We start from the raw sequence: 20,253 nt of genomic DNA on the forward strand, positions 1-20,253 counted from the left end.
CTTGCAGGGATCCAGGGGCAGCCACAGCTGCTCAGGGCACCTGTGCCAGGGCTGCCCACCCTCACAGGGGAGAATTTCTTCCCAATATCCCATCTAACCCTGCCCTCTGGCAGTGGGGAGCCATTCCCCCTTGTCTCTTCTGACTGTCTGGAGCAGAAAAATGTAGAAAAAAATCAATTATCTAAATAAGTTCTACTTAATGTTGTTAAATTTATCTTCCCACTGAAGTCTTTCCATCATTATGAATTCCACTGAAAAATGATTACAGGTTTGGTTTTTTTTTTCCAATTAATCAAAAAGGAAAACCTCAGTGAAATCAATACACAAGACATCAGACTGTGATGAATAGAATATTCTAAACTGGATTTATTGTTCCCAGACATTAATGTAATACATAAACACGATAAAAGAGGGGATATAGTAACAAGCAACCCAGTAACAGAAAAAAAGCAAGTCTTTGAAACTTTTGTTGTATACTTACACATGAAAATGTCCCCAAAAAGTTAAGTAGTTGTCAGTCAACATAGCAAGGATTTCAGATATTAAAAAAATAACCCCAAAAACTTGTCAATGAGTTTGTCATAACCAAAATGTTTCATTTGGGTTTTTTTTGGTTTTAAATTTATTTTTAGGCTAAAAAAGAATAGCCATTACCTCATGCAGTACACAAAGGCTTTAAAATAAATCCATTAATGCAAATGAAAGCCTGACTCCTGAGGCTTTTTTTTAAATTAAAAAAAAAAAACACCAAAAAAAACCCTCAAAGAGTTTCAGAAAATTAATTCCAACTAGTTTTGTTAGCATTGAAGAAACAACCTATAACCTCCTTGCACTCCAGAAATTGTTACCTCTTTCCTTACACATGTGCTTGTAGTAGGTCTTAAAGTAGGTTTCTTTAGTAGAAACTCTTACCAGAGTTTCAAATGAAATTAAGTGCAAAAATGTTTTCTTAGTGTTTTCCAATGATTGAGGTAAGTAGTTTGAGGGGGGAGAAAAAGACAAAAGAATGAGGGTAGCAGGATATCACCTGCACATACACCAGATGGAAGAAATCTGAAATACATGGAAAGGGAGATGGGAGAGGAGGACTGAGGAAAAAATAACAGCAATGATCAACAGCTGAACTTTAAACCAAAGCCCTTGAAATCCACTCAGCAGATCAGCAGTCACTGAAATAAAGGGTGTTTATGGGCATGGCTGGCGAGCTGGGCTCTGGGGGAGCTGGGATTGTGACAATAGTCCCGATTCCAGCTGACTGCCTGACAATGCTGGGAATGCCAGCGCTGCTCCAGCAGCTGCGCCACGTCCTGGCCAAGCCACACAGACACCAAAGATCATCACACCAGCAATTCCTGACGTCAACAACGGGGTCACGAGCACAGAGCTGCAGCTTCTACAGTCAACAACGTAATATATGGCGAACGAGAGACTGAGTTAGCAAAATGTGGTATAAAAAAGTATAAAAGTTGTTTTTAAAAACCTCCTTAAAACGTCGATATAATACGATGTATGTGGAAATGCCATGAACCACAGAAGGAGAAGCCTAAACCTTAACATTCAGGAGCAGCAGAACCTCTCTGGCCACATCACCCTTTGTATAGCAAGAGGGAGAGTTTTTGGTTTTGTTGTTTTTACCTTAACCATGAGTTTAATTCAAAAACCACATTCAAGTGTACATTTTCTGAGGCTTCAGAAGATGCCCTCCCCACCCTGTTTAAAAAGAAAAAGAATAAAGGTTAGATAGAAATGTCTAAATACAACGAGCCCACCACCCAAGGGTGGCTATCCAGGAGTGGTCATCTTCCTCGATCTTGATGTTTTTTTGTCTTTATCTTTTTCTTTTTGTCCTCTGTTTTGGGTTTCAGGGCGCAGACGCACGCGGACACTCCGGCAATCGCTTTGGGCAAGTCCGTCCCTTTGCACCATTTGTTTTTCTCCTTATCATACACCTGGACTGTTTTGGAGAAGACAGCCTCCTCCCAGCTGTAACCTCCAAGGATATAAATCTTGCCTTCCCAAACTGCCACCCCCGATTCACTGTTGGCTTGCAGCAGGGGGGCCACTCTGGTCCACTGGTTGCACTGGGGGCTGTAGGACTCCACGCTGAGGATGTCGAACCGAGCCATGGTCTCGATGTTGTCGTCGCTGCCGCCGATGGAGTAGATGTTGTCCTGCAGGGTGCACATGCTGTGCCAGCCCCTGGCAGTGATCATGGGCCTCTTCTCCTCCCACACGTCCGTGCGGTAGTCGTAGCACAGCAGGTTCTTTCTGTAGGGGCCGATCTGGTAATCGTGGCCTCCCGAAATGTACACGAACTCCTTGTAGACAGTGCCGGCGTGGCCGTAGGTAAACCTGGGGCAGCAAACAGGAGCAGTCCTTATGGGTTTTATCAAGACACACCAGCATGCAGAGGGACTGTGCTAAAGAAGCAAATAAACAGTAACTAAAGGCAGAAGAATCCCTGATCTGGCGGTTACCCAGTAACTCCTCTCATTCCCAGGGCCTCACCCTGCACTGCAGAGTGCACAGCCTGACAACCACTTTTAAATCACCCTTTCCATAGCTGGTCACTACAGAGCACTAAGGCATGACAATCACTTCTTAATGCATCCTCTAGAGTGTGTCACACAACAGAAATAGCCCATCCTGCTCTGCTGGCATGACCTTCACTCCCGTATTTCTGCTCCAGTGCTTGGCTTGCATCAGCCTGAGAGGGCCAGAGAGGGAAAAAATCCACATCTCAGAGAGGGTTTCTGTGACAGAAAGGGGAAATAATCATGACACCTCTCAGACTTACCAGTAGGGATAAACCAAGAGGAAAACTGCTGCTGCCTTGCCCTTGCACAGCTTCAGGATCACTGGATACGTTTCTCACCCACGGGCACTCTCTGCGCGGTTCACCTGCAGTCTCAATACAGCCAGTGTCCTTTTCATGAGCCATCTGTCTGCTCTGCCACCACTGCCCTACAGCTGGGAACTTCTTTGGTCACCCCAGGACAAGGCAGCAGCCCCCAGCCCACCACAGATCATGGTGAAATAAAAGAAAATGAGATTGGAGAAGCAGCACCATGCATGCTGCATCCACAGGGCAGAGAGAAACCCCCTTTGATCATCTATAATAAACCCACTACAAACCTAAATCTCCAGACTGTTCTTAACTTCACACTGGGCTATTCCTGACCAAAGCCCTTTGAGCTCTCCAAAGTGAACAGCCAAGGTGATGAACAGCATCAGCTGCTTTGAACACATAATTTCTGTATGTCCTTCTTCCCCTCTTTTGGGGGAGTTGAGGTGTCAAAAGATGCAGCACCAGCTACAGCAAATTGGCTCTCACAAGGACTCTGAAGGATTCAATCCCCACAGGGCACAGAGCAATGTTCTCATCAGGCTGCACTCACCAGCCCCTACCAGCGTCCTTTGTAGTCAGGTGCTGGAGACCACGCAGCCTCCACGGCAGAGAAAGCTCTGTTAGCATTGCTGCAGCCTTTGAACCGTGCCTGAACACGCTGGAGCTCCGTGTGGAGAGAACCTTGAGCTGTTTTTATTTCACAGGCTAATGGTTTCCCTGAGCCATACAAATGCTATCAGAACATCTTCCATGCACCTGAGTGCCAGCACTTGTGTGCCAAGGGAGAAGATGGACTAGGAAAGAAACCCCACGTTTACCCTGAAAGCACAACGCTTCTGAGATGAGCTAAAAGGTGGTTATTATCCTAGATGCCTACCAAAACCTCTGATCCCTGTCTGAATCAGATATTTTAATAGGTTCCTGCTACAAGAAGCAGAAAAATGCCTGACACGCTTGGGCTGACAGTGCTGAGTGACCAGGACAGTCTGTTCAACTACAGGGGCTGGAGATCTTCAGAGGTGACTTCACTGCTGTTCTCCTTCTTGGCCTCTCAGGGAAAAGACAGGAAGAAAAAAGGAGAGAGCTTTGGTGCAGTTATGGACTTTATCCAAAAAGGCAACTCAGAATTTCCACAGCTCTCAATGTGCCTCATAATGGAAGCAATTAATTCAAGCTCAGTGCTTCTGGTGAACATGATGTACCCTGAGCACATGGACCCCTGGCTTTCACCCTGACAGGAATACCAGGCAGGTGAAATGCCCAGAGATGCTGCTCCTTGGGTTAAAAATGCTCAGTCTGGGGGTGGGATGGACAGCTTGAGCTCAGTTCATTTCAAACTGCAGCAGACTTTAAACCCACATGAAGCCAAGCTGCCTGGAGGCTGTGCTGTACCAGGGAGTTTGGAGGAGTCAGGAGGAGGACAATGTGAGGACATGGAATGCACCCCAGAGCCCTGCACTGCTGATGGCAATCACACTGCATTCACCATTCAGGGGAAAAATGACCCTAAGTTAATAAAAACCTGCATGGCCTTTGGAGAAGTAGGTTAAATATTCTCCTACTCTGGAGCTCTGTACAGGTAAGCAAGCAATAGCCATTGTCTCTCAAGCACAGGCATGCAGCCCAGCACAGGCAGCTGCAGAAAAAGCACTGATTTTCTTGTTCTTTTGCCTCAGTCCATGGCTGTGTCCAGGGAACAGCAACAGCAAAGAGAGTGCATTGACAGAAACCATCAGATCTGAAGCCCCAAATCGACCATCAACTTGTTATTGTCCAGTACAGGACAATTACCCACTGAAAGGCACCAGAGGTGTTTCACTTTGAAACTTTCACTTCCGAAAGCTCATCCAAAATAGCATCACTTTCCTAGGAGCTGCATGAAATAGATGCATAAATTGAAATCAATCAATACAGATCCTTTCTACAAGCCCTGTGATTGAGAGAGGGGCATTTCTAAATGGGCAACAGAACAGGCACATCAATAGAGTGGGTCTAGACATCCTCCAACAGAGAGCATTGAGCATTTTGGCAGCGTTGTCTGCAAGAGTGGCCAGAAAAAAGCAGAGGCATTAAGAGAAAGGAGATTTGATTTTAACATCTGCTGGAGCCTGGCACCAATTTTGAATGCCTTAACCCAGATGCAGTGCTGAAAAATTAGTTCCTGACCCAGTAACACCATTCAAATGCCAGAAAACCTACCATTTACTGCCCAAGACAGAAGAGCACATAACTCAGGAAAGCTTTGGGAATCCCCTACTCCTACCAAAGTCCAGGTGAGCTGTGGCTGCTCTGAATCTTGGTGTCCACCTGTCATAGCCCTGAGAGATCATTCATGACCCAACTGGCAGAGCAGATACCATCACTCCCCAACCTGTTCCAGCACAGCTCCTCACACAGCAGCTTTCAGTTGTTCTGCCAAATTTTAACCTAGGGCCACTCAATTAATTTCACTGCTGTCTGCAGCAGACCTTTTCATGGTGTGCTCAGGATGAGAACACACTGCCCCACCTCCCGCTCTGCCAACTCCTCAGCCACCGCTGCTCCCTGCCGGGCTAGAAACTCTGACCGAAACTGCTCCCAGTTTCTGGGAAAAGGGGCAAAAAATACAGGACCTCTCTGAAGAGAGGGAAAGGTGCCCCACAAGCAAGGACTCTAATTGTTACTGTTAGGCTGGATGTGACATACACACGTGATCAGGGTCTAAGAAGAAAAAAGTTTTTTATTCTGAGTGTTCTCCAGCTTATATACTCTTAACAAAGTGTGATCTTAAGTCATTAACTGCATCACAATAACTTATTATATTCATTGGTGCAAAGCAATTAACATTAATATCATTGGCAAAAGTTTTACAGAAATTTAATAAGGCACATATACACATCTACTTATGCATGTAGTTTAGCTAACAAAAATTTTCATGTATCTTTTGTAATCTGTTTCCATGCTGACAACCTTGTCTTCTTACATGCTATGGATACACTTGAAAATCATCAATTGTTATTTCTTCTATTAACTCAGCTTTGCTTGCAGGCCAGCTGTCCAGCCCCTCCACACTTCCTCCTTTTTGTATTTGAAAGACAAACACAGCTGAGAAGGATTTTTGCAGGGTTCGATGCAAAAATCCAAGCAGATAAGGGAGACACAGAGTAATAATTACAGTCGCTAACAAAATTAACAATTTAGTCTTCAACAAGGTTTTAAGCTACTCAGTGATGCTTCATCTCTTGAAAAAACTATTCAGCTATCTATATCTGTCATCTAAGTGTCATCATCACTGCCCCACCTCCTGCTCTGCCAAGCTCCTCAGCCACCACTGCTCCCTGCCAGGCTAGAAACCATGACAGAAACTGCTCCCAGCTTCTGGGAAAAGGGGCAAAAAATATAGGACCTCTCTGAAAAAAGGGAAAGGTACACCACAACCAAAGACCCTAATGACCATCAGGGAAATTGAATTCCCTTGTAGCAGGCTTGGAGCAGGCCCACCCTTTAGACAACTTGGCTGAAGTATTCCCTGCAAAGCATCTGCCCCAAGAGGCTGTTTGCTCGTCCAGCAAGACAGCCTAAATTCAGTCAAAACAGCTCAGCTCCTTCCAAGAGAGTGCTTCGGGAAAACAACGTGTTGTTTTGACCATCTAGGGTGGGAAGGAGAGGGGGGTGAGAGGAGATAAAGAAGAGCCTGTAAAGCTCTTCCTTAGAGGAGCAAGACTGTGAACAGCAGCATGGACACGGCGTTGGTGCTGGCATGTGTGCTCAAGGACACAACCACTGCCTTCCCTGTAGATCTACACACGTGCTGTGGAGGGGCTGGACAGCTGGCCTGCAAGCCAAGCTGAGTTAATAGAAGAAATAACAATTGATGATTTTCGAGTGTATCCGTAGCAAAGAAGAAGACAAGACTGTCAGCATGGAAACAGATTAGAGAAGATACATGAAAATCTTTGTAAGCTAGACCACGTGCATAAGTAGATGTGTATGCGTGCCTTATTAAATTTCTGTAAATCTTTTACCAATTATATTGACACTAATTGCTTTGCACCAATGAATATAATAAGTTATTGTGATGTAGTTAATGACTTAAGGTCACACTTTGTTAAGAGTATAAAAGCTGGAGAACACGCAGAATAAAAACTTTTTTCTTCTTAGACCCTGATCACGTGTATGCTGTGTGTATGTCACATCTGACCTAACAGCAACAACGTGGCAAGCTCTGACCCTTGGGAAGCAACAAAACAAACCCATTTTCTGGATGTTCAGCATAGAAGCTCTAACAAACAACCTCTGAGAGTCCCACCCCACACAGCTCGAGTCCACACCCCAGAATGACGTCAACACGAGCCTGTCACTCCAGGAAACAGGATTCCAGGCTTGGGGCAGTCAGGAATGGCACCAAAAAGCCTGCTGCTGGTGGTCATGCTCCCAAGAGCACCAAAACACCTGCAGAAGTTCTCTTCAGAGGGAAGAAGACAGAAAAACACAGGAAAAGAGGAGGTTTTGTTGGGATACAATGCCTGATCAGGCAGTCAGGAAGCAGAGGACTGGAGCTTCTGGTTTCCTCTATGTGAGAAGTCTTGCTGCTGGAAGAGGACTGGGGGAGATGTTGGGTGAAACAGGAACTTAAATCTGTTTGAGGAACACAGAGATCAGATGAGGAGTGTGTTGAAGGGAAGAGTGGAGCAGGCAGGAGGAACTGTAGCTGGAATGCTTTCAGTCTTGAATGGATCGCAGGATCCTCTCTCATCCTTCCTCCACTGCCAGTAAATCACAGACTCACAGGGATGGGGCAGCTACAGCTCCTCTAGGCAAACAGAGAAGGGTCTCACCATCTCACAGCCAAGAATTTTTTTTCTAATATCTGATCTGACCCAGCCCTCTGCCCCTGGGAAGCCATTCCCCCTTGTCCTGGCACTCCAGGCCCTTGTGAATCTCTCTCCATCGTTCCTGTGGGCTCCTTAGGCACTGGAGTGCCACAGTTAGGTCACCCTGAAGCTTCTCTTCTCCAGACAGAACAATCCCAATTCTCTCAGCCTTTCCTCTTAGGAGAGCTGTTCCATCCCTCTGGTCATCCTGGTGCCTCCTCTGCACTTGCTCTACCTCAAGCATCTCAAGGAGGGGCTGCCCAGAGCCTTTTCAGCAGCCCCAAATCTGCCAGAGCCACCCAGCTCAAGCAGTGGATGTGTGTCAGAAAGGTTCCCGTTGCTCACCTCTGGGTCTGGCCTTTTGCAACCTGCATAAAGTTCTTTTTGCCTTATTCCTTCTGTGCAGAAGCAAATCAAACTCAAACAATTCACTGCCCAGCACCAAATGGAAAAAAAGGGTTGAAAAGACAGAAAATCCAAAGGGGCCAAGAGTCCACTAATATCTAAGTAAAGACAGTTAAATGTGCAAAACTGCAGCTGCATGGAAAAGTGGGGAGCTGTCACCACCCAGCTGAGCTGACACAAGGACAGAGCAACAGGGAGAGAAGATGCAGAATCATTCATTTGGGCGCAGGAATAATTCATCCTAAAAGGGGTCTGTCCCCTAAGAGGGGACTTTTGTCTCGTCCAAGCAGACCAGCCAGGCAATCTAATAAAAAATTAACACCCACAAGTCAAAGTTCACTTTAAATGCTGCAGCTGCAGAATTCCCAAAGCCAGCACACAGGCAGCAGTTGGAATATGCAGACAAACTGCTCCTTTTTAGACAGTCTGTGTGGATTAAGCCAACTGTGTGAACTTCCATAGGATCATTTATGAGTAAAAATATCCACACAGGATACACCTCACAGGTGACCCCAGTTAACAGAAGGATTTAGGACATGAAGATACTCTCCTACACAGCTTCCCTGGAAGGGCTGTGGTGTTTAGCCCCAACTGCTGGATCTGCCTAAGTGAGCAGAAATAAAAAAGCATCCTGCTTGTGAAGAGCACTCGAGCCCAGCTGTTAGCCTGGATCAGCCTTGCATTGCAGCACCTGCCCAAAATAGAATTGGGCAACAGGATTCTGTGCCTTCACTGGCTGCCTCTGGCTCTGCAGCTCGGCAGCTCAGGGACCTGGGAAAATCCCTGAACTCTCACATCAAACTGCAGGAGCCTGCTCTGTGATGGCACCAGGAAAGCCAGCAGTGCTGCTGAGCTTTCAGGCATCATGGAAACAGCATCCATACAGCCTGTGATTCCCACAGCTGTGAAACATCACCAAATCTGATCACAGCAAATGAAATGCTGTCCTGCTGTCCTTCCAAAGTCACTGCTCTGACACTGATTCAAGACACAGCAATGTTCTGTCTGCTACAACAAGAGCTGCAGGGCTTAAACCTCTCAAAAGCAGAACAGCCAAGTTTTAACTCAGAGAGAGAGAGCTCACATTTGCCAGGGTTCTGTATTTCCAACACAGATAAATGTGTTTAGCTGTGACAGCCAGCCTGAGCAGCCCAACACAAACACCCTACAAGGAAAATCATCACACCAAGGTGACAAAGTAAGGCCAAAGAAATGACAAATCCCTTTGACCAAGATGTGAAAAGTGCTTCTGAAAATATTCAACTCCAAGTGGCCTCAGGAAAAGCTTTGTAAGAATTGTAGAATGGAATCAGAGCTCTCCCTCCCATCCTCCAGATGCACCTTGGGATGAAAACTAAAACCCTGCTGACACAAGGCACTGCCTGCTCAGCTCCAGCTGCTGCTGTGGTTGGCATGGCTGATGCCACATTGCTTTTACACCCCCTTCCCTCCCTTCCAGGGCTCATATTCATCAGCTAAAGCCACACAAGCTCTCTTTACTACCACCCTGCAAACACAGGGGAGCTTCCAGACAGCTCAGTTACCTGGGCAGTCCTGCTATGTAGGTCCAGGAGTCCTTCTGAGGGCTGTAGGTCTCAACTGAGGACAGGGCCCCGTTTTCATTCCTGCCACCAACAGCCACCAGCATGTCAGTGATGGCTCCCAGGTAGAAATCCACTCGTCGCTGTCTCATGGAGGCAACCTGGCAAAGAAAAATGACCTGCTGGCATCTTCCAGGGTCTGGCAAGCAAGGGATTTAAGGGCTTTTCATGTCTGAGGATGGGGAAGTTGCTCCTTCCCCTTTATTTGGTAAGGAGAGATTCTGGTTTTGACTATTATATTCATGAAACACTTCTGTTTTTCTGCAGTAGCATCCATTTCAAACAAGGGGAAAACAGGAAACATCTAAAAGACAGGCTACTGTAGAAACATTTGTGTTTATAGGAACTCCTTCCCAGCTCTGCAAGAAACAGGTATTGGAATCACTGAAAACCACAAGTGAACCATCCAGGATGGCTGATCCATAGAGGAATCGTGACTGGTTCATATGGAAACCATAACTGGTCCATACAGGAACCATGACTGGTCCATATGGGAACAAGGAGTGGCTGATACAGTAACCCGCACACATGAAGGGTTTTGTGGCAGCACTGGGAGCAAAGAGCTCATTCTAAGGGACATTTAGCACAGAGACACTTGACAATTGTCAGAGACATTTTCTTTTTACATCACACCCATTTCTGATTTATATGTACTACTGCTTGAGGAAGATGAGCCAAGCAATCACCTCTAAGTCCATTCCAGAATTATTTCCAGAAGTAATCTAAAGAATTGTGGGCAGATGCTGAATTTCTCAGATGAGATGCCCAAATCCCAAATGGAGCCGAATGTCTGAATATCTGAATATTGCTCTTTGTGTCATTTAAGCATTCCCACAAAGGACTCAAGCAGCTGCTTCAACATAACTAACTAACTAACTTGACTTTTCATTTGCAAGTGCTGCCACGTTGACTATTCCAACAAGCCCTGCCCTTCCACCACCAAAACACTCTAAACATCAAGGACTTTGAACAGAGAAATAATACAGCTCAAGCCTCACCTTTATCCACTGGTTACAGCGGGGGTCATACCCATATAGGAGATTTGACACCGCATCCCCTCCATTGTCCCGCATCCCCCCCAAATCCCAAATGAAGATTTCTGAATATCTGAATATTGAATATCTGAATATTGAATATCAGATATCTGAACATCTGAATATTGAATATCTGATATTGAATATCAGATATCTGAATATCTGAATATTGCTCTTTGTGTCATTTAAGCATTCCCACAAAGGACTCAAGCGGCTGCTTCAATGTAACTAACTTGACTTTTCATTTGCAAGTGCTGCCACGTTGACTATTCCAACAAGCCCTGCCCTTCCACCAGCAAAGGAGAAGACACTCTAAACATCAAGAGAAATAATACAGCTCAAGCCTCACCTTTATCCACTGGTTACAGCGGGGGTCATACCTATATAGGAGATTTGACGCCGCATCCCCTCCGTTGTCCCGGGAAAAGCTGCCCCCGGCTATGAAGATGAATCCTCCCAAGACCGCCACGCAGTGGTGACTCCGCCGGGCGGGCAGAGGCGTCTCTGCCACCCACTGTCCCTTCCTGGTGTCCAGGAAGCAGGTGTCATCGCAGAGCTCCAGGCAGCGCTCCGACACCTCCCCTCCCACAAAGAGCAGGCGCTCCTCGCAGGTGCGCAGCGCCGTGCGCTTGCTCTGCAGCACCGGCTGCGCCGCCACGCTGTTGTGGTAGCTCACGGCCTCCTCGATGAATCCCTCGCAGTTGGCTTCCTTGGGCAGCAGCGAGCACACGGCAGGCTTCACCCTGTGCAGCAGGTCGCTCTTGGGGATCAGAGGGAAGTGGATGTTGTCCAGCACTTGGTAAGCCTCGTTCTCCCGCTCCGGGTACTGCGTGAGCCACTGCAGGGCCGCCTGCAGCAGGTCGTGCTCGCACTCCTGCTGCACATCGCTGCTGTCCAGGTACTGGCACAGCTTCTGCAGGGAGATGTTCTGCAGGAAGTCCGGGGTGAAGGACAGAGTGCCGAAGTTCTGCAGGATGAAGGAGTCGATGTAGGAGTCGAGGCGTTTCAGGTTGTAGATGGAGGCCAGCTCCTGCAGGTACAGGTAATTCTCCTCGCTGACTTCATTCTCCAGGTACTCGCAGCAGAAGTCCACCACCTTCCAGATCTGCAGCAGGTGAGCTGTCTCCAGCACGTAGTCAATGTTGCCTCCATCCAGAGACAGCTCACTGCCATACAGGAAATCCACCACGGCCTTGAGGCCGATGTAGGAGGCTCCAAAGAGCTCCACCTCCTTCTGGTGGGCCTCCCTCATGCCGATGGTGAACATGGAGTTGAAGTAGTCGCTGCACACAGCCAGGAGGTTCCTGTGGGCCGGGACTCGCTGCTCATCCACCACCAGCACGATGTCACAGAAGAGGCCTCGGTGCCTCTGCTCGTTCAGGCTCTGCAGAACCAGAGTGGAGTGGTCATCCCACCTGTACACCTGGAAAACACAAACAGCATCAGGCAGGCGCCACCTCCACCACGATCAGTTCCAGAGTGGAATGTGTTTTCTCACTAAGTGCAGTCATACATGAGTCAGAGACAGCTTTTGTGTGTTGCACATTCACATTTATAATAAATTCTGACATGAAGTAGTTGGCAAGTGACACAGTACGAGCCTGAGCTCATCACCTTCACTTTGAAAGGCCTATGGAGACTTTTACTGCTTCCTACTCCCCTTTTTTTAATAAAATTTACTCTTCCTTCCCCCACAGTGCTGCATTGAAACCTCCTCCCTGATGAGTTATACAGGCACAATTTTCTGAAACTCTTCCACTCATTGTCTTGGAGACATCTTGCTGACATTTCCTTTCTTCCTTGTCCCCCAGATGACTCCTTGCAGAGTTCTCCCAGCTAAGCTGCTCACAGAGCATTCAGAGTGGGAAGCACACCCTCAGCAGTACTCTGAATTTTCATTCAGCCCATGTATTGTTTGGGTTGCTGCTTGCTTGACAGCTACCCCCTCTTAAATCTTTCCAGAACTCTGCATTTCTAAGCTTGTTAGGGTAAAATCCCTTTCTTCCTCTCTTTCTTCCCACATTATTCCAGGCACACACACTGCACTCAGAAGGAAAAGCTGTTTATTTATGTGCAAAGCCACACATGTGGAGAGCTGATTCCCACAAGGCTTCTCCTCACTTCCAGAAGCTGAGGTAGGTTTTGTTTAAATGAATAGGAGCAGATATTTTTCTTTTAAAGGAAAGGGAAAATGCCCTCAGGACACATCCATTAAGTGCCCTTCTGTGATCCCTCTGCTCCTCACATTGTGACCACCAGCTCTGGATGTGTCACTGAGCTTTTGAGGCCACCAGCATTTGCTTTTTTTCCCCACAGACTCACATCACCAGCCTTAGGATGAACCAAGCTGGAAACATTTTGTTAGCCCTGAAATGTCCTGCAGAACAAGAACTGAACACTGCTGGTCGGCCCAGAATGCCAAGTGAAGTTTTAGGACCACCCTCTGGAGGAATTAAATATCAGATGGCACAGTCAGGTACCTTGTGAGGCCTCTTAATAGAAGCCAGGTTAAGGTAAATGCAAATAGCAAATACTTTAATTACCAAACCCAAACCAGGCAGAGCCTGTAAGAACTTGTAAGAGCAGTGAGAAGGGGTGCAATGGAAGCACATCCCTGTGTCCCACCCAAGGCAGCTCTGAGCAGTCCTGGCTGTCTGAATCTTGCCCAGTCCCAAACCCCCAGGCTGCATTGCCAGAGGTGACACCTGACAAGGTCCCACAGGTGACCTGAGCCTCCCAGACACTCCCCCTTCCCTTCCCCACCAAGCTGCTGGTTCTCCCAGGAATCCTAATGCCCTGTGGCTCTCCTGGCTGCCCAGGCAGAGAGCACACAGCCACAGCAGTCTGGAAAAGCCTTTGCTGGGTTGGTTAAACCATGGTGGGACTCTGTCTACCTGGAAAATATTTGATTCTTAGAGCCAAGAGGGCTTCTTGAGACCCAAATGAACAACCAAACGTGCTGCTCTCACTGTGACATCCCAGCAGATCCTCTTTATTTCGTTATGTTCTCTTCTAAACAATGGAGCCCAAGCTGCCAAAAATCCTGCTGTTGGAATGGCTCTGAACACTCAAGTGTGCAGAGTTAAACCAGTCTAAGGGAACAGGCTTCAACAATAAAAGGTTTCTGCATCAAAACCCTTTAATTTGCCTTATACTCATGAACACACCTCTGAATTTACAAAGGGATCTATGGCATAGACAACAAAGTGGCTTCCACTGAGAAATAGAAAAAATAAATCGGTATTTAAGGACTATAAAGTTTTTTATCTGCGTTTCCCTGAGGCTGGGAAAAGCTGATATTGTACAGGAGCTTAAGCAGAAACCAGGGGGTGGAGAGGAAGGGGGAGAAGAATAAATATGGCAAAGGATAAACCAGACTTCTGTGGCAGCTGTAACCAGGGGTAGTTGATGGTGGCAGATGAACAGACAAGAAATAACAACTTGCAGCACTCTCTCCCAAATCTGACTGACTGGGGATAGGATTGATCCAAACCCTTGGATTGAACCAAAACCCATCCTGCCTCTGATCCCTGGGAGCTGCCTGATCATTTCTCTCTAATATTCCCTAATTCCACCATCATGCATAACGAGATTACAGCAGAATATCAGATTTGCCAGAGATCCCTCTGTGCTGAGCTGGATGTCGAGGCAGCAGCGTAATCCTGCCCTCAGATCCGCCTGGCAGCTCTCTCTCCTGGAATCCCTGCTGCCATGTGGGACTGCTGCTGCTCCAGGAACCAGGCATGAGCCCATCCCACACTGCACGGAGGCACCCACAGCACAGCAGCTCAGGATTTCAGCCACTGGCTGAGCTCATTTGTTTGGAGCAAGAAATGGAGCTGGGAGCTGCACATTTCAGAACCAAGACTAATTTCATACTGAACTTGAACATTTTCCTCAAGCTATTTATATTCTGGAGAGCAGCCTTACATTATCCAGTGATTCTAAGTTTAACAGATAGTGACAGCTGCTGTCTAAGCAAGCAAATAAAACAATGCTGTCAAGTTAATTAATTTTTAATGTGATGAATTATCATTACATTCAGACTAAACCATTTAAGTGGCAGACAGGATCAGGGAAAGATTATATTGGTAGGGATGCATTTAAAAATTAGTCCTATTTATCTTTCATCAATTGTGTTAGAGCAGAATTTCAGCTTCTCTTGGATTCAAAGATCTAATTTCTCTCAGACTGTTAATGCAGCTCTGCTGCTCATCAATGGTGCAAAAGAAAATGAGATCTGGCTCGTTCAGCTTTGGTAAGGAGGCACTGAAAAGTTTCTCTTTTCCAGCTTTTTTTTTTCTGGTATAACAAGGTACCTGTTCTGCAGTTCCTGTAACTACAGCACAAAAGCAGCTTGCACTGGCATGAAACAAAGTGAACATAATAATTACAGCTGTTATTAACATTTTATAAGTCATCCTGAGGACCTGCAGAAACAGCTGCCTGAGATGGATTTCCGTGAATTCACAAATAAAAACAATGTATTTGTGCAGACAGAGCTTTGATACAAAGAAAATGGACCCCACAAACTCAAGAAAGCAGCCCAGGCTCTGTGAGTTCACTGGGCTAAGCCCAGTTTGAAGGATCGAGGCTCCCATCTCGTACAAAACCAAGACTGAATCTAAAGAGCAATCCCAGCTTTGCTTTTGTAACGAGCTTGGATTTTACGAGATGGATCAGTTTAAAAAGCAAACACACCACATTTCATAACAGAATTTCTAGCATAGAGAAACTACTGTGCTGCAATGATGTGGGTTTCTAAGTTATGAGTCATGATGAGCCGATGCCCATTTGCTGCTGCTTTTCCTTTTTTTCCCCCTTAATCACTAGGCAGCAACTTCTACCAAAACCACTTGAGCAGGTAAGCCACCATTTCTATCCCTCTTTTAAAAGCTCTGAATTCTCACATTCCCCCCAAAGGAGACCCTGTACCCGCAGCGGGATGGTTTTGGTAGGTGACACAAATCGTACGAACCTTGGAGGATTCACTGATCTTGTGCGGGCGGCAGATCCTGCTCTGCCGCGTTCCCTCCATGACCGCCCGATCCGCAGCACTTCTGCAACAAAGGCACAGGGAGGGAGATGTTCAGCAGCTCGCCAGCCCCTCCTGAGCGCTCACACGCATCTTGAACCGAGCAGGGAACGCGATTCCCGGCCCGGCACGCGCTGGAAATGCCCGGCTTAAAAAATATCAATTTTCCCTCCTCGCTGCTGTTCCCCGCTGTTGTCAAAGGTCGGTTGTGTCAACAAGTTGGGCTCAGCCCAGCCCAGCCCAGCCCAGCCCAGCCCCGGGCTCAGCGCTGCCCGTGGGGGAGCGCCGAGCGCTGCCCGGGGCCGGCCGGAGCTCCCCGGCCCCGCTACATCGGCCGCGGGGGCAAAACCCGGGCGGAAAACAGCCGGGAAAACAAAGCGGTGACAAATTCCTGCAGGCTGCAGCCGCCCCTCGCCCCGCGGCCGGGGCAGGAAACGCCGGCGGGGCGGGACCGAGCGGGGCGGGACCGGAGCGGGGCCGGGAGCGGCGGGGGAGGCGCCGGGAGGGGCGGGCCGGGGCGGGGATCCCCGCGGGAGAGACCGAGAGACGGGCCGGGATGCTCGGACACATCTGGGAGATCGGGGCCGTTCCCTGCCCTGGGGTGCTCGGACACACCCGGGAGATCGGGGCCGTTCCCTGCCCTGGGGTGCTCGGACAGCGCATCCCGAGAGCTCCAGGCTGTTCTCCGCCCCAGGATGCGCGGACACATCCCGGGAGATCAGGGCCGTTCCCTGCCCTGGGGTGCTCGGACACATCCAGGGAGATCGGGGCTGTTCCCTGCCCCGGGATGCTCGGATATATCCCGGAAATCAGGGCTGTTCCGTTCCCCGAGATGCACGGACACACCCGGGAGATCCGGGCTGTTCCCTGCCCCGGGATGCTCGGACGCATCTGGGAGATCGGGACTGTTCCTGCCGGGTCAGGGATGGCGCTGGCAGGGCCTGAGGCAAGACAGGCACGGGTAGCCGTGCCAGGGGCACTGGCTGCAGGGAATTTGGGGGTTTTTTTTTGTGTTTTGTTTGTACAGTGTTGATAAACTGTGCAGTGGCTGCGGGAGGTGCAGCCCGAAGCCCCATCACCATCTCCGGCTTACCCGGCATGACACTACCTGACCTCAGAAATTCACCTCCCCAGTGGGGCTTTCCCTGCTTCTGTGGGACTTTCCCTCATTCATTACGGCCCAGGAGGCTCGAAATTAAGATCCTCCCCCTGGTGAGCAGCAGGCTGAAAATTCCCTGCCTCAGGGGGGAACTCAGAAGCAAAGACACTTCACAGACCCACCGGGTCCAGTTTCAGGGCAGTGGTCCAAGGGGAAAAGCCCTTTGCTCACCCAGTACCCCGGGTACCCTCCAGAGGTGATCACGGGGACAGCAGGAGGCTGGCTGTGTGTCCAGGCTCCATCTGCTCTCACCAAGGACAGCCCAGCTTGGACACGTGTCCCGGGTGGTGACAGGGCTGTGTGGCTGCAGAGGGTGATGTGCACAGTGTGTGACACCAGGGGTGTGTGCCACACTGCCAGTGCCAGCACCTCCACCTGCCCCGGCCTCTGCCACCCTCCAGTGCTGGGCAGCAGCACCCAGCCAGCCCCACGGACACCCCAGGAACCAGAGGGGATGGCGGGCTTGTACTCATCTATTGATTACTGAGGCTGGAGATGGAAGTGGTTTTTGCCAGCTTTGGTCTCTCCTCGTGTGGCCATGAGGACTCGACTGTCTGAGTGAAATCCCACTCTGCTGCCAGCCCCAATGTGGGCTATGACCTGAACATTGACAAACCCAATGCTGTGACCTGAAAGCTGATAACCCCAATGCCAACTGTGACCTATAAATTGACAACCCCAATGCTAACTGTGACCTATAAATTGACAACCCCAATGCTAGCTGTAACCTGAACATTGACAACCCCAGTGCTAACTCTGACTTGAAAATTGACAACCCCAATGCCAACTGTGATCTATAAATTGGCACCCCAATGCTAACTGTGACCTGAAAACTGACAACCCCGATGCCAACTGTGATCTGAAAATTGATAACCCCAATACTGTGACTTGAAAATTGACAACCCCAATACTGTGACCTGAAAATTGACAACCCCAATGCTAACTGTAACCTGAAAATTCAGGGCAGCCTCTTCCTGAAGGAGAGCATTGTTCTCTCCATTCCTTTCTCTGTTCCTGCACAGAAAAGCCAGGGATGGAGAAGCAGGATTGGGGGCAGGCACATAGAAAGATTGGAGAAGAAGCAAAAAGTGGGGGAGATGGCAAAGAGACACAGGGACAAGGCACTACCACATTTTAAGATGAAGATAATGTTCCTGGGGGCCCATGGCTGTGCAGAGCCATCCTGTTTGCTCAGCTTGCTCCAAATATTCTGAGATCCTTCCTGAACCTCATGGTACATTCTAGACAGCTGAAGGTCACTCCAGCCTCGACTCCATGCCTGCTGGAGATGTTTTCTTGAGGAGGTCCAAAAGTCCTCACTTTCTCTGGTGCTTCCTCTCCAAGGACTCCTGTGACATGGACAGGTATTTCTGCCAGGCCAGTGACATCTTCCTCACAGGATGAAAAGCCCCATGATCTGGAGGTCTCAGAATTGCCATATGAAAAGCAAGTCAGAGCTCACCAAAGTCAAAAAAGTAGGTAATTTCCTCACTCCAGTATAGCCTGATGAAACTGAGCACAATACTTATCCCTCCATGCATTAAAAAAAAAAAAAAAATCCATGAAAAAGTGAGAAAAGACAAGGAAGAGGAGCAAAGAGAAAAGGTTTGGTCCCACAAGGAAGATGGGCATTTCTGATGTTCGGATCTGGCACTCAAAAGCGTGAGGCATGAAGTCCCTAATTAAGTGAATTAATTATTCAGCCACTGGGTCACAGAGACCTGCACAAGGATGAGGTTCTCTCCTCCTAAGGGGATGACATTGGAGTCCCCCACCTCTGCCCTGGCAAACATCAGGAGCTGAGGGTCAGGGATTGAAGGGACAAGGACAAGGACAAGCAGCAGGGTTACAGGGATAAACAGCAGCAAGTGCCAATGGATGGTAAACACAGACTACAAAAAATACATTTATGAGCAGATAATGCTCAGCATAAAGGTTTTAGAAAAAAATGAAAGCGTTCCTAAAAGCAAAGAAAATCAATATAAATCCAGAAGTACTGATGTGTGATTATATTATCATCTAGAGCCTGCAGCCTGCAGATACCGAGCGTGATTCGCTCAGTGTCCTCCACTTGTACTGACTTCAGAAATATTTCCCTGTTCCCTATGACCTCATCGAGCCAGAGATGCACTGCAGCAGTGCCCCGGGAGCCTCACGTCATGCAGGGACAGGGATGCAGCTGGAGGGAGCTGGGGCAGCGCTGGTGGCACTAAAGGGTCCCTGGCACTCAGGGCTCGCTCTGGAGCTCCCGTCCCTCACGTCTGACAGCACTCAGCGACAGGGTGGTAGTGGGGCTCCTACTGCTCAGCCTTCACAGGCACAACACTAATGTGAAACAAGCAATGGTCATCCCCTGCAAACTTTAAAAGAAATAAAATGTGATACTTTTTATGAAGGAATGCAGGTTTTTATTAAATGGCAAATCCAGCCCTACGGGTTTTGGGTAGAAACCCACGAAAATGCCAAAGGGCTGGTTGGTAAAACTCCAGTCCTTGGGCACGACATCACCTGGTGCTGTTTATTCCCACGGGCTCTGCAAAGCAGAGAGCTGTCTCTGTTTGTGTGGGAATGAAGCTCGGCCTCACAGGCAGCCTCAGCCTCTCGCCCGCATCTCCCGGAGCGCGGGGACTCGCAGGGATGCGGGATCGCTCCTGGGCAGCGCCGGCAGCCCGGCAGGGGGAGATCGCTGCATTGGAACGGGGCGAGCCGCTCGCACACAGACACGGACACACGGACAGACACACGGACACACACAGAGACACAAGGACACAGCCCCCCGCGCACACCTGGCCCAGCAGCGGCTGTCAACACCCAAAGTCACCCCGGAGCCGCCGTTCGAGGCCGGGGCCGCCCGGAGCGCTGGGGCCGGGATGCGGGCGATGCTCAGCCCCCGCTGCTCTGCACAGCCCCGAGCCCCATCCCCATCCCCGAGCCTCCATCCCCATCCCCGAGCCCCCATCTCCATCCCCGAGCCCCCATCCCCATCCCCGAGCCCCCACCCCCGAGCCCCCACCCCCGAGCCCCCACCCCCGCTCACCTGCTCCTCTCCGCGCTACCTCCCGTGCTCCCGGCCCGTTCCCCGGCCCCGCCGCGCCGCCGCCGGCCGCTCCATCCCGGGCTCTGCCTCCTTCCTCCTCCCGGCCCTCAGCGGCCGCCACAGCATCGGGGGGCTGCCAGCACGGCGGCGGCCGGGAAAAGCATCCCCGGGGCTGGTCCGTGCCGTGCCGGGCCGGGCCGAGCCCCACGGCCCCCACGCCCCCGTGCCCGGGCTATTGCATCACCGCGGTCCCCCCGGCGGGCCGGGAGGGGCCGGGCCAG

At 49.3% G+C, this 20,253-nt stretch overlaps 1 protein-coding gene across 1 annotated transcript; it reads right to left on the reverse strand.

Moving 5' to 3' along the window:
- Positions 1 to 337: 337 nt before the first annotated feature.
- KLHL36 (kelch like family member 36) lies at positions 338 to 20,205 on the reverse strand. The gene is made up of 5 exons (XM_030955875.1): positions 19,973 to 20,205; positions 15,720 to 15,801; positions 11,091 to 12,164; positions 9,651 to 9,808; positions 338 to 2,352 (listed from the first exon to the last, which is right to left on the reverse strand). Exons 2-5 carry the CDS (start codon positions 15,777 to 15,779, stop codon positions 1,797 to 1,799), a joined length of 1,848 nt encoding a protein of 615 aa, XP_030811735.1. The 5' UTR covers positions 15,780 to 15,801; positions 19,973 to 20,205; the 3' UTR covers positions 338 to 1,796.
- Positions 20,206 to 20,253: the final 48 nt, after the last annotated feature.

The sequence above is a fragment of the Camarhynchus parvulus genome, chromosome 11 (genome assembly GCF_901933205.1).
Source record: "Camarhynchus parvulus chromosome 11, STF_HiC, whole genome shotgun sequence".
Lineage (NCBI taxonomy): Eukaryota > Metazoa > Chordata > Aves > Passeriformes > Thraupidae > Camarhynchus > Camarhynchus parvulus.

What these genes read in the sequence shown, in the direction of transcription:
- KLHL36 (XM_030955875.1), bottom strand. Translation starts at nt 15,779, where the DNA reads ATGGAGGGAACGCGGCAGAGCAGGATCTGCCGCCCGCACAAGATCAGT. An exon ending in GCTGTAACCAGTGGATAAAG is followed by an intron (nt 9,809 to 11,090) that starts GTGAGGCTTGAG and finishes TTTCTTTGCCAG; the next exon opens with GTTGCCTCCATGAGACAGCG. An exon ending in TACATAGCAGGACTGCCCAG is followed by an intron (nt 2,353 to 9,650) that starts GTAACTGAGCTG and finishes TTGCTGCCCCAG; the next exon opens with GTTTACCTACGGCCACGCCG.